General features: G+C 43.8%; 3 protein-coding genes across 3 annotated transcripts; 1 reads left to right on the top strand and 2 right to left on the bottom strand.

The window, feature by feature from the left end:
- The first annotated feature begins 272 nt into the window (after window positions 1-272).
- LOC138621984 (tetraspanin-9) lies at window positions 273-4,674 on the top strand. The gene is made up of 9 exons (XM_069700424.1): window positions 273-652; window positions 1,829-1,871; window positions 2,137-2,216; window positions 2,362-2,553; window positions 2,862-2,936; window positions 3,046-3,147; window positions 3,315-3,446; window positions 4,062-4,145; window positions 4,248-4,674. The coding sequence occupies exons 3-9, from the start codon at window positions 2,154-2,156 to the stop codon at window positions 4,317-4,319; spliced, it is 720 nt and encodes a 239-aa protein (XP_069556525.1). The 5' UTR covers window positions 273-652; window positions 1,829-1,871; window positions 2,137-2,153; the 3' UTR covers window positions 4,320-4,674.
- Window positions 4,675-4,840: 166 nt separating this feature from the next.
- Window positions 4,841-8,725, bottom strand: amdhd1 (amidohydrolase domain containing 1). Its single transcript, XM_069700422.1, has 9 exons — window positions 8,477-8,725; window positions 7,973-8,079; window positions 7,504-7,568; window positions 7,163-7,440; window positions 6,857-7,082; window positions 6,520-6,644; window positions 6,325-6,418; window positions 6,064-6,224; window positions 4,841-5,213 (listed from the first exon to the last, which is right to left on the bottom strand). Exons 1-9 carry the CDS (start codon window positions 8,611-8,613, stop codon window positions 5,108-5,110), a joined length of 1,299 nt encoding a protein of 432 aa, XP_069556523.1. The 5' UTR covers window positions 8,614-8,725; the 3' UTR covers window positions 4,841-5,107.
- A 76-nt stretch (window positions 8,726-8,801) lies between these two features.
- snrpf (small nuclear ribonucleoprotein polypeptide F) lies at window positions 8,802-10,175 on the bottom strand. Its single transcript, XM_069700425.1, has 4 exons — window positions 10,034-10,175; window positions 9,401-9,526; window positions 9,247-9,311; window positions 8,802-9,056 (listed from the first exon to the last, which is right to left on the bottom strand). Exons 1-4 carry the CDS (start codon window positions 10,034-10,036, stop codon window positions 8,990-8,992), a joined length of 261 nt encoding a protein of 86 aa, XP_069556526.1. The 5' UTR covers window positions 10,037-10,175; the 3' UTR covers window positions 8,802-8,989.
- Window positions 10,176-12,160: the final 1,985 nt, after the last annotated feature.

Genomic DNA, 12,160 nt, shown 5'->3' with positions numbered 1-12,160 from the left:
AGGGAAAATCACCACTGATTTAATTTTTAAAATGTTTTTTTGGGTTTATGTGTCTTAATGTTAAAAAGTAACTCGGAGGTAAAACTGTCAAATAACTGTAGTGAAGTAAAAAGTACAATATTTTTATTTTCTGAAATGTAGTGAAGTTGCATAAAAACTCCTTAAAATTGTACTGTGGTTTTGAGCTTATCCTGTAACTTTTAAGAGTATTTTTGAAGTCAAAAGAAGTTGATTCATTTGTTTGGACTCTGCATAAATCAGTGACCGGCCGCACGCAGCTGTTATTTTCCTAGGATGGTGACGGCGTGGCCCCGCCCTACTCTGCCTCTGATTGGTCAGGAGGGTTAGTGATCGGTCAGGGTCGTGCCTTCGCCGTCCTAGGAAACAAAGGGGCCCCCTCTCTCTTCACCGACGGTCACGCCTCCAGCAGGGCCCGCTTGTGCTCCTCCCTCTCCGGAGGAAACCTCCTCCTCCTCGTCCTCCTCCTCCTCCTCCTCCAGCCATCGACGAAACTTCAAAGCCAATTTCGCACTTTAACAACCGTCGGACCTGCGCTTTAAACCCGATGCCGAGACGGAGCAGCATGTGAAAGTTTCCTGCTTGTAAAGCCCGATACGTTAATGGGGAGATGAGCTCCAGTTCGTAGCCAAAGGTAGGAAACCGTCTCCCCCCTTTTTTTCTTTCCTCCTCTTCTGTCTTCCAACATAGACATGGAAACAGACACGGCCAGCAGAGCCACCGGGAAGTTTATTAGTCGTCTTCGGGCAAACAGTAACGTGTTTTACTATCGCAAAAAAAAACAAAATGTTAAAGTTGGATTTAAAAATGGCGCCTGCGCGCTCTTTTTTTTTCTTTTTTTTCCGTTTTTATCGAAAACGTTTGTAACTGAAGTTCTGACCGGTGACGTCACGTCGGGACGAGGACCCCCCCCCCCCCCCCCCCTCCCTTTTTGTCCAACTAGACAACAACAATAACTTCCTTTTAACCGCAATAAATCACCAACGAATCAGATTATCTGTTTAAAAACAGTCTTAATTTTTTGTTTTTGTTGTTTTTTACATTAAGTAACTATTGTTTTAAAATATTGTTCCTCCGTGTGGGCATGAAGAAGTTGCTTCAAACAGACGTAATTAATTCTACTTCAAAAGATGAAAACTTAAATAAATTAAAAATTGACAAAAGTGTATTGCATATTTATGTCAACAGAAAACGGCACACTTTATTTTTTTTATGTGAAACCAGACATTTAGTAGTGACTTTCAATGACAACAAGTTATTTTATTTATCATGTCTGACCTTTGACCTTGTTTTCTTCCCTTTAAAAAAAACTCCAATTTGAGCCAGCTAATATGGTATTTGGACTTTATTTAACAAATGTTCAATTTAGTGCATTTATTAATAATTACAGTGATATCAAATCTGATCCAAGTGGTTTTCCAAAATACTCGCGTGAAGAAATACAAATATTCAATCCAAACTTACTTTTAATAAAGAAATGTATAAATAGAATTAGTTATTGCAAGATATATGTATGTTGGGGCGATAAATAACAAACGCCACAATACAGATATTCCAAATATATAATTGATTTCATTTTAAATAGTGGACATTTTACATGTAATCAAGCAACTTAAAATTAGATGACGTCGTTTGTCAGTGATGTCACCGTCCGGTCCCGTGTGTTGGACGTCGGTGATTCAGTGACCACAGGAGGACGACGTACAATCGCTCAAAACCACATTTGAATCGTTGTCGTAGTGACCTTCAGTTGTCGTAACGCCGGTGTCCACGGCAACAGCGTTAACACTCGGTCACTGTTGTGTTACAGGTACGCCACCGTAGCCTCTTCGTTCTCCTGCTCGTCAAAGGTGGTAAGTTCATCTCCTCCTCGTTTGTCGTGTTGTGACTCCTCCACCGGTAAACCGTGACATCACGGGAATGAAAGCTGGTTTGAACACTGGGATGTGGGAACAAACGATGTTTTCCTCCTTTTAAAAACTCCCAACTCGAGCCAGTAATTATGACGCAAGACGGGACTTCATGAAACAAATGTTCATCTTAGTGCGCAGATTTTTCATTTATTAACAATCACAGCAACATGAAATTACAAATTTGTTTGTATTTATTTGTTTACAGTGCCCGTCTGCTCAGTCATGGCTCGCGGCTGCATCTGCTGTGTGAAATACATGCTCTTCCTCTTCAACTTGCTCTTCTGGGTAATTTACTCCACACACACACACACACCGAGTCACAAAAATGTTCTTCAGATGTTGCCATGAGTTAGTAGTGAGATCAGAAAAAGCACTTTTTATTATCAACAAATCAGCAGGAAGTACGTGGAGTTTCCTGTGTGTGTTTCAGCTGGGAGGCTGCGGGTTGTTGGGTGTCGGCGTGTGGCTGTCGGTTTCTCAGAGCAGCTTCGCCGCCCTGTCGCCCTCCTTCCCGTCGTTCTCCGCCGCCAACCTCATCATCACCCTCGGCGCCCTCGTCATGGTGACGGGTTTCCTGGGTTGCCTGGGTGCCATCAAGGAGAACAAGTGCCTGTTGCTGAGTGTGAGTACACTACAATACCCATAATGCAGGTTTTTTTATTTTTTATTATTTCACTTCAGTAATGCTGTGTTCAGGTGGCACGGGAATTATGAACGCTGGAACAATTTGTGTTACGATTACTTGATGAAGAATTACTTTATTTCCTTCACTTAAAAAGTTATTTTTTTATAATTCACCCTGAACCTGAAATTAAATGTATTTTTAAGCCCGCAGTTCATATTTACGATCTTTTGCGTTGTCGTTCATGTAACATTAGTGCGTCATACGTCCTTTTATTGTGATTATCGGACACTTTTTCTTTTAATCAGTTCTTCATCGTTCTGTTGGTCATCCTCTTGGCTGAACTCATCCTCCTCATCCTCTTCTTTGTCTACACAGACAAGGTAAGGCTGCTGCGTGAGGCAACGTTCACATTGTTTTTGTTTTTTTTAGTGATCCTCTCCTGCTGTGAACAAGCGTGCCGACATATCCCATAATCCACCTTTTTCCCAGGTGAGGGAAAATGCCAGACGGGACCTGAAAGAAGGGCTGGTGCTGTACAACACGGATGACAACGCAGGCCTGAGGGAGGCGTGGAACACCATACAGGGAGAGGTACATAAATCAGACATTTCTTCTTCTTCTTTTTCTTCAATGAATCCTACAGCTTCCTGAAATGCACTTTGTAACTTAACCTTCAACTTAAAATCAAGTTTATCACGCGGTTTTTACTTCAACATAAGTGACTCTTTTCTCTTCTTTCTCTCTTGCTTCTTTGCCAGTGGAAGTGTTGTGGTGTGATGAGCCACGACGACTGGCACTCTGCTCTGCATCAAAACGTGGTTCCTGATACCTGCTGCCAGCAGTTTTACCGGGGCTGCGGAAACAACGCCTCCAATACCTTATGGACGAGGGTGAGTCCCATCTGGAGATGATCTGTGCTCTTTTTAGTGCCAGTATTTCACATTAAAACACTAAAGACAACAATAAATCGATCCTAAAATCAAGTATTGTGTATATCGTGTGCCATAGACCTCAATCATAAAAATGTCAGAAATATTTTAGACGACGTGCTATAGTACGAGATTTTTTTCAGTTTTGCCGACATTAAAGAACTGACTTTTTTGCGCCATTTATGACGACATGCCATAAGTATGACTTCAAGACACATCAGGCAGCACAACAGTGCAGCCAGCGTTGTCGTCTCAGTCTAAAAGGTCCGCGGTTCGATCCCCACCTGGGACTTTCTACGTGGAATTTGCATGTTCCTGCATAAATAATAAGTAAAAGTAAAATATGGACGACTAACTTATGCTTGTTCTTGCTCTTGACGTGGTTTTTCATGTCAGATGTTAACCTCGTCCTGTCGTATGTCGTTCAAAATACGAACTATCACGTGGTCCAAAACTGAACTAGTGAACCTAAAAAAAAAAAAAAAAATTTTAAAAAGGAAATGTTTATTCGCGGTATAAATTCATAAACAGTTTCGTTGACGACCTGGTTTCCATCTTTCATCGCCGTGTTTTCAGGGTTGCTATGACAAAGTAGAGGAGTGGCTGGACGACAACAAACACCTGCTGGGAACCATCGCTATGTGCGTGTTGGTCATACAGGTGAGCAGCCATCCCCTCTGAACCACAAAACACTTTCACATCTTTACCAAAAACAGCACGTTTAATAACTCGTCATTTCATTTATTGATTTTGTTGTTCCAGCTGCTCGGTATGGCTTTCTCCATGACGCTGTACCAGCAGATCCACCGAGGAGGGAAGAAGTACGAAGCCTGAGGCCGACGATCGGCGTAGTTTCAACACAGTTGAAGCTTCGGTAAACAAAATATATCCGCTTTGTTCTTTAATGGTAAAAAAACAAAAAAAAACAAAACAAAAACAAGCCAGTTATCACGTGTGACGCTTTTTTTTTTTTTCCATCTCTGCACCCACTTATTCTTGTGAATAGCATTTTAACTAGTATTTTTCACGGTTAGCGTTTTTACTCACTACAACGAGGATTGTTCTCTGAGCCGAAAGTTAAGACCAGAAAAGTTGATCTGGTTGTTTGAAGACTGTGGAAATATATTTCGAGGAAACGGTTGCCGTGTACTGACGTGTTTAATAAAGGCAGAGAGCACCTCTTCACTAACGGCTTGTTTTATTTGGTTTTCTGCCGTTTTTATTCATTTTAGAGATCTGATATCGACTAACGCTGGTGTCGGGGGATTTGTTGATACCGATGAGATAACATTGACTCACTCGGGTCTCACGGACACTTTTTACGTTGATATTAAACGTAAAGAAACATGACAATGTTTTGGAAACAGCTTCCCGACATTTCTTAAACATAATCTACAACCAGCTGACGGTGAGCTGAAATACTAAAACCAGAGTTTTGGAGCTGCTGGTCCCGGACGACGTAACAATCCTAAATGTCACCTAAAGTTTTAATTTCAATATTTTCTACTGCAGTTATAAAATTTTTCCCCCCCGAACACGTGTAACTGTTCTTTTTCATGTCTCCGGTGGCACCTTCATTAATCATTCATCTGAATTAGCAAGCCGGTTCTTCGTCGTCATGGTTACAGGTCCACGGTTTTGTCATTGTCGTACACGACGTTGCCCTCGACGACGACGTAGCGGATGACCTCCTGGTGTCCTCCCAGCTGGTAGATCAGGTGCTCCCACCTGCGCACATCAGCGTTTCATACGATAACAGTAATAATAAAGTTCAACTTTACATTTAACTTTACTGCATATTAATCAAAACATCTCATTAAAAACAACCAACAAAGCGGCTAAAGTTCACGGTTTCTGCTCGGGAATCAGAATATTTTCTACCTGTCTGGTGAAATATTAATAATAATAATAATAATTTTTTTAAAACTGAACTCATCCCGTAGAATAAAAAGCCTCGCAGATAAATGCAGCAAAATGTCAGAACTGATGAATACATATAAAACTGATTGTAGATATCACGAATGGAAAATGTCATCTCACATCTGTTCAGTATTTATCTTATATTTTCTGAATACAAAAGCCATTTCTTTTTTTAAAGATAAAAACTAATAACAAGTCTTGGCCATAATATTAATATTTAAAGCGTATATTTACAGCTTTAACTTTTCGGGAAAGATTTGGCTCGATCTGATTGGAAACTTGAGGACACGTAAGCCCCGCCCACCGATGGCTGTAACCTGAGGTCCTGTCAATCAAACAAACACGCCCTCCGCCCCCCCCCCCCAAAAAACAGCTTTTTGAGGGTCTAATTTCAAATTAAATGAGGGATTATTTCCAGATTAACCTCCAGAAAACTAATAAGAAGGAGCGACTTTAGCGAACAGCACCGAGATAACTTGTAGAAAAAATGTTTTATTGACTTTATATTTCATGAGAAGTTGAATGGGACTCTATGGAGACGCCCTCTAGCGGCACTCGGTGGTATCGCAGTTTAAGGCACTTCTGCCTCATTTTTTTTTCAACCCCGGTATTATGTACAGCCTATAATCTGGACCCAGATGTGTCGCGGTGGATTTACCGGGCGGCGTTGAGCACCAGCAGGTCTCCGTGCTTGTTGACCTCCAGCGATCCGTGTGCGTGCGAGCGTCCGAGGGCGAACGCGGCGTTGATGGTGGCCGCGGCCAGAGCCTCGGGCATGGACATCCTCATGTTGACACAAGCCAGGTGCATGACTATCGGCTGAGGACGGACACGGAGGGAGACGGAGGTTCACAGAAGAAGAAGAAGAAGACGAAGACAGATGTGTTGTCGCTCTCTTTCCACCTCCAGATGTTCTCACCATGGAGCAGCAGTAGGCGTTCGGGTTGAAGTCGCTGCCGAGGGCGACGATCACGCCGGCGTCCAGCATGTCTCTGGCCCGAGGCTGGGGCAGCCTACACACACACACACACACACACACACACACACCTTGACCTGTCAAGAAATGTGTGTGTGTGTGTGTGTGTGTGTGTGTGTGTGTGCGTGTTGGGAGTACCGGAGGATGTAAGCGGTCGTCGGCAGGAGGACGGCGGCGGTTTTTGCTTCGGCCATGGCAGCGATGCCTTCATCTGTGACCTCCTCCAGGTGACTGATGGCCAAGGCTCCAAGCTCCGCCCCCAACTGTCACACGCACACACACACACACACACACTCAGGTTAACACACAGCTACATTATAACATCTAATCAACTAATTGACCAGCATTTAAAATGTAATGTCTCTGAGACTTGAAGGATGTTTACTATGTTTTTTTGGACATTTTATGGCCCAAATGATTATTTGATTTAAAAGAAACTGAAATGAAAATGCTGATCGTGCAGCTTCAGCGGCACCTGAGCGGAGTTCATGGGATGGAGCTCGTCTCCGTGGAAGTTGATGTTGAGGCCCATGTCTTTGCCGGCCTGCAGGATGGAGCGGGTGGAGCCGAGGTCGAACACTCCCCGCTCGCAGAACACGTCGATGTTGTCGACCCGGAGCGTCCCGGCGGACATCAGCTCTCTGAGCCGCGGCAGCTGCACCCGCAGGACGTCCCGCGTGGCCTCCGCGACCGTCTTCCCTCTTGAGAAAACAAAAAAAAAAACAGGACGAGTTTCCAGTAACGAGCCTCTCGGGACGCGCCGCGGAGGGCGGAGACTCACTCGGGCACGGCGTGGGCGCCGCAGTAGGTGGAGGAGACGCCGATGGGCAGCGAGCGCCGGGCCTCCTCGATCACCTCCAGCATCTTCAGCTCCGTCTGCAGCTCCAGGCCGTAGCCGCTCTTACACTCCACCAGGGTGGTGCCGGCCCGCTGCATCCGGACCAGCCTGCCGCGGAGCGACGCCAGGAGGTCGGAGGCGGCGGTGGCCCGGGTGTGCTCCACCGTGAAGTGGATCCCTCCGCCCGCCCGGTGCACGTCCATGTAGGTGGCGCCCGCCAGCTGTTTAGAGGTTTAGATGTAGTTTAATCATGAAGACAAAAAAAACACGGCGATATAAATTACCTTCATTGCAAATTCGTGCACGCGGTCTCCGGCCCAGACCGGGTGGGTGTGAGCGTCAACCAGCCCTGAAACAACAAAACGGGTTTTTAAAATGTTCATCACGGATTATCAGGGTTTCCACATCAAGTCAAATCTCAAATTTGGTATTTCCACGATCTTTAAATCAAATAAAATCACCTTTGTGCTGATCGGACAAAATCCTGCTCCGTTATTTATGATCCCGGCGGTTTGTGGGTTTTATTTACTCGTTCAAAGTTTTTCTTTTTGACTGCTTGAACAATAAACTGAGCAAAAATATTTCTTCTTAAACGGGAACAAACTGAAGGAATTCCCCAAAAGGAGCATAAAGAGCTCCCTCGCTCATATTTTAATAAATGAATCTGGCTTTTCTTCGAAACAGTAAATGTCCCCTCTTGGTAGAAGATCTACGACCTTTGACCTTTCCTCTGCACGAACAGCCGATACTCACCCGGCAGGACGCACATCCCCGTCGCATCGATCACTCGGTCGAACGAAGCCTCTGAATATTGATCTCCGATGGTTCCTGCAGGTCCGACGGCTTTAATCAGTCCGTCGCTGTGAGGAGACACAAATCACGTTAATGTCAACATTCATTAATGACAAAAAAAAAAAGTTTTTACACTGTTGATTAGAAAAAGAAAATACAGGAATAATAAGCAGAAGCATTCATTTATCCAGTGACGTCGTCCCCCGGTGTGTAATGAGCCTCTACGACCTCAAGGGGCGCCGGTGAGCATCACGTCACCTGCAGCCAGCGCATTTTTAAACTGCAGCCGAGAGCAGCGACACGAGTGCAAAAATAAAAAAAAGTCCTGCAACTTAAGACTGAGAAGTAAATCAGTTGATTCCTGATTTAATCAGTGATCAAACAAAACAATCCGTTTGCCGCTTCTCACATGTTGTCACGTCTGCAAATGTTAAAATGAACGTTTAAAAGTCGTCGGGAACGTACCTTCCGACGACGACGCTGCCGTTCTCCATCACAGACAGACGCTGCATCCCGTCTCCGGTCAGGAACTTCTCCCCGTCGCTGCAGATCAAAACCACCTGATCGGCGTTTTTCACCAGCAGCCTGTGATTTCTGGACATTTTTTTCGGCGGCGGCGACTTTCTCAAGTGACTCGAGCTTCAACGGGGAGTTTTGGGAGAAGGCAAATATTTACAGAGGAGGGCAAAGTTCAAAGTGCACAGAGAGGGAGAGAAGGGGGCGGAGCTACTTGTACAAATTCAGACATCAAAAACCACAAAAATCCTCTTTCTTTTTTTTTTCTAAGAAATGAAACATACTCGTCTTTATTTTGTATTTTTTTTCACAACATACAAACGGCCTCACGTACAGTAAAAAAAAAAAAAAAAAAAAAAAAGGGAATCACTTCAAAAGCTGCTGGAAAAAAAAACACCTAAAATAAAAAAACAAAAACAAAAGTCGATCTGTTTCACACGGTGAAAACACAAATCGTCTTCGTCACTCTCTCATCTCTCCGTCCTCCTCCTCTTCTTCGACGCCTCTGATGTACAAAACGTTATTACACCTGCGGAGATGAAAACACGAAGCTCTGACTGGAGCTGGAAGAAGGACAGACAAGACGCTCTTTCTGCTCCCAACACTGATTTCTGTCGCTTTAATAATTAACGCAAGTCAGATAAACTCGTTAACAAAGGAGCCTCGACTCAGTCAGAATATAAATGTTTAAAAAAAAAAGAAAAAAGGTGTTTAAATACCTGATGAGCACTTCGCCCAGATGACCCGCCAGAGCTCCGTCCACGAACTCCTCCGTGTTGGCCAGCTGTCGGCGTCACATATAAAAAGGTCAAATGTCACGAAGGTACTTTTTTATTCTCATTTTATTCTCATTTTAAAATCTCTGATCCTCACCTGCATGTTCATGTATCCGTCCACAGACACCAGGTAGCCCTTGTACTCCATGCCCCACTTCAGCTTCACCATCACCGGCTTGCCCGTGAGGCCGTTCAGGAAAGGCTTCGGGTTCAGCGGTAAACTCTGGAAGAACAGATTCATGCACGCAAAATCAATGATTTAACATTATTTAACACCTGCAGAATAACAGCCGATGAAACGATCCTTTCCGATGTGATGTTAATTGATTTTAATATCTAATGACGACGCCTCCTTTTCGAGGAGAACCGTAAAGCTGCAGGTTTGCGGAGACCAACTTCTGCTCGTTTGCGTTTTTAAAGCACACGCTTGTTAAAATCGGAGATTTTTTGAATGGACTTTGGTGCGGGCGTCTCCGGCTCGAGTTTCCGGTCCAAAACGTAAACAAAAGACGACGTAACTTCGCGCGGTAAACAAGCGAAACAGCTGTTTTAGTCGGTGAGTATTACATCTGACGCATAAAAGTAAATAAAGACTTTTATTTTGTTCTGTCGACGGTTTGAATGAGAAGCTAACGCAGCTAATGCTAACCAGCTAGAAGGCTAGGTGCTAACGGAAACAGCCCGACCGAGTATCCGGTCGGAAAGAGTCAAGTTTTAAAGTTTCACTCACCATTTCCTTTAAAGTAAAGACGTTGGTAGTGTACAAGTTCAACGGTTTGGTATCTTTTCGTCACAATTACGTTTGCGCTTCACGCACAAGCGGCAGCACACGCTTTACCGCCGAACAGGAAGTACAACAAGTCCCCGGAAACGGAACCGGAGCGGGTTTCCGGTTTTCTTTTCTTTCTTTCTTTTTTTTTAACATACCGCCTCCTGTCGGTCGGACGTCGGAACTGCACCGATCTTAATTTAATTGCCCCTTCCGTTGAAACTTCGATGTTCTTTCACTTCACGGCACAAAACGAGTTTTAATATTCACCTGCTGAAGAGAGAAAGTTTGTTTTTAATCACTTTGAATCTGAGTTTAATATTTAAGTGAATCTGTGAGCAATGATTTTCTTAGTTTTGATGCCGCGTGTGATTCAATATGTCTGTATTTTATTAAACAACCTTTAAAAATTTATATGAGAACATCAAAATAGAAAATAAAAACTATTATTTGTAAAACGTTAAAACTGCAAACATTTAGTCACACTTCAAAGGTGCCTATTTGTGTTTTTCACTTGCAACATTAAACATGTTCAACTTTCTTTTTTTTTTTTTGCTTCAGGGCTCATAGGTGGTGCAAAAAAACCCACAATTATCTCATTAATCAACTGACAGAATATTTACGGCTGCATGAGACGTATTAGTCCCTCTCACGTCATAATAATCTTTTAGAAAGGCTTTATTTAAAAACGTGTTATTCTATTTCTGTCCAAAATAATAAAAAAAAAAATCTTTCAAAGTAGATGCAGCATCACCATCACTGTCTTTCTGCCCTGATTTGAACATTACTGCAGGTACAATAGCTGCTTTATTTATAAACCTTTCTGAAGAATTATTCAGGAATTGAAAACTCTGCTCCGTTTAGGAGTAAAAAAAAAAAAAAGAAGAAGTGAGATGACGGTCATATCTGGGTCGTGCTTGCTCTCTGTCTGGACAGCTTTTTCTCTCCGGGCACAAAACACTGACGATTTCACATTTTTCTGCGTTGAAGCGTTCAACTGTTACTGAAGCGTCTGACAAGTTTGAACCTGATACGCTGAATAAAACTAACATCTGACTTCCTACGGTAAAGGGCTGGGTTCTGTCAGAAAATTCCTCTGAAACTGCACTCGGGCTTTCTGTGCATGTTTGAAATACTCGCGTCCTTACATCATCTGACTTATTTTTCTTCCCGCTCCTCTTCAGCTGCCCTTTTGTGTAATTAACCGATCCGTCAGTCAGTCGCTGTGTCGGTTGTGGCACGAAGATGATGGATGTGTGTGTGTGTGTGTGTGTGTGTGTGTGTGTGTGTGTGTGTGTGTGTGTGTGTGTGTGTGTGTGTGTGTGTGTGTGTGTGTTCGGGGCAGGGACGGAGCCAGAGGGGTCTCCGGGGGTCAGAGGGATGCTGACTTGTGTCAGAGCCACTACGTGATCACGTTACTCGATGGAAAAGTCGATTAAAGTACCTCGATGACCAAAAGCAAAACCGGAAAAAAAAAGACAAAAACGAAGAGAAAGATGAGAAAATGATCTTCAAACGTTTGCAAAATGGCCAGAAAAATACACAAAATGACCAAAAAGAGCCGCAAAATCTCTAGAAAGAGTCACAAAATGACCTCGAAAAGACTCAAAACTACCAAAAAGAGGCGAAAAACTGAGAGATTAAAATAAATTCTCAAAAGATGTTCACAAAAAATACTTTTTTTTCCCACCAAATAAACAGTATAACTACTTTAAACTCCAACAGTTGAGATCTTCCTGCTGCGTATTTGAACTCGTTAGTCTCATCGTGTGGAGGAAGACGGCTTCGGGCCGCTGAGGATCTTTCCAGTCTGATGCCACGCGGCTCTTTGAAGTGAGCGGAGCGCTGAAACCGAGATGAGACGTAAAACCGTGAGGAGATGAGGAGGAGGAGGAGGAGGAGGAGGAGGAGGATGAGGTCTGCTGTGTGAAGCTTCAAGCCAGCAGGGGGTTATCTTAGCGTAGGCTAGCGTAGCTTAGCATCGCATGAAGACAGGAAACGAGGGTTTCAAAAGGAGTCGACAACCCCTGAGGAAAGAACAAAGTTTCCTCCCTCGCGAAGAGCGGTGGGCGGCGACCGTGCCGGGTC

Source organism: Brachyistius frenatus, unplaced genomic scaffold (assembly GCF_029030835.1).
Source record: "Brachyistius frenatus isolate BFR_SWC_R1_liver_20210118 unplaced genomic scaffold, ASM2903083v1 Contig_33, whole genome shotgun sequence".
Lineage (NCBI taxonomy): Eukaryota > Metazoa > Chordata > Actinopteri > Embiotocidae > Brachyistius > Brachyistius frenatus.
The sequence above is the reverse complement of the archived record's forward strand: the minus strand, read 5'-3'. Positions and strand labels throughout refer to the sequence as shown.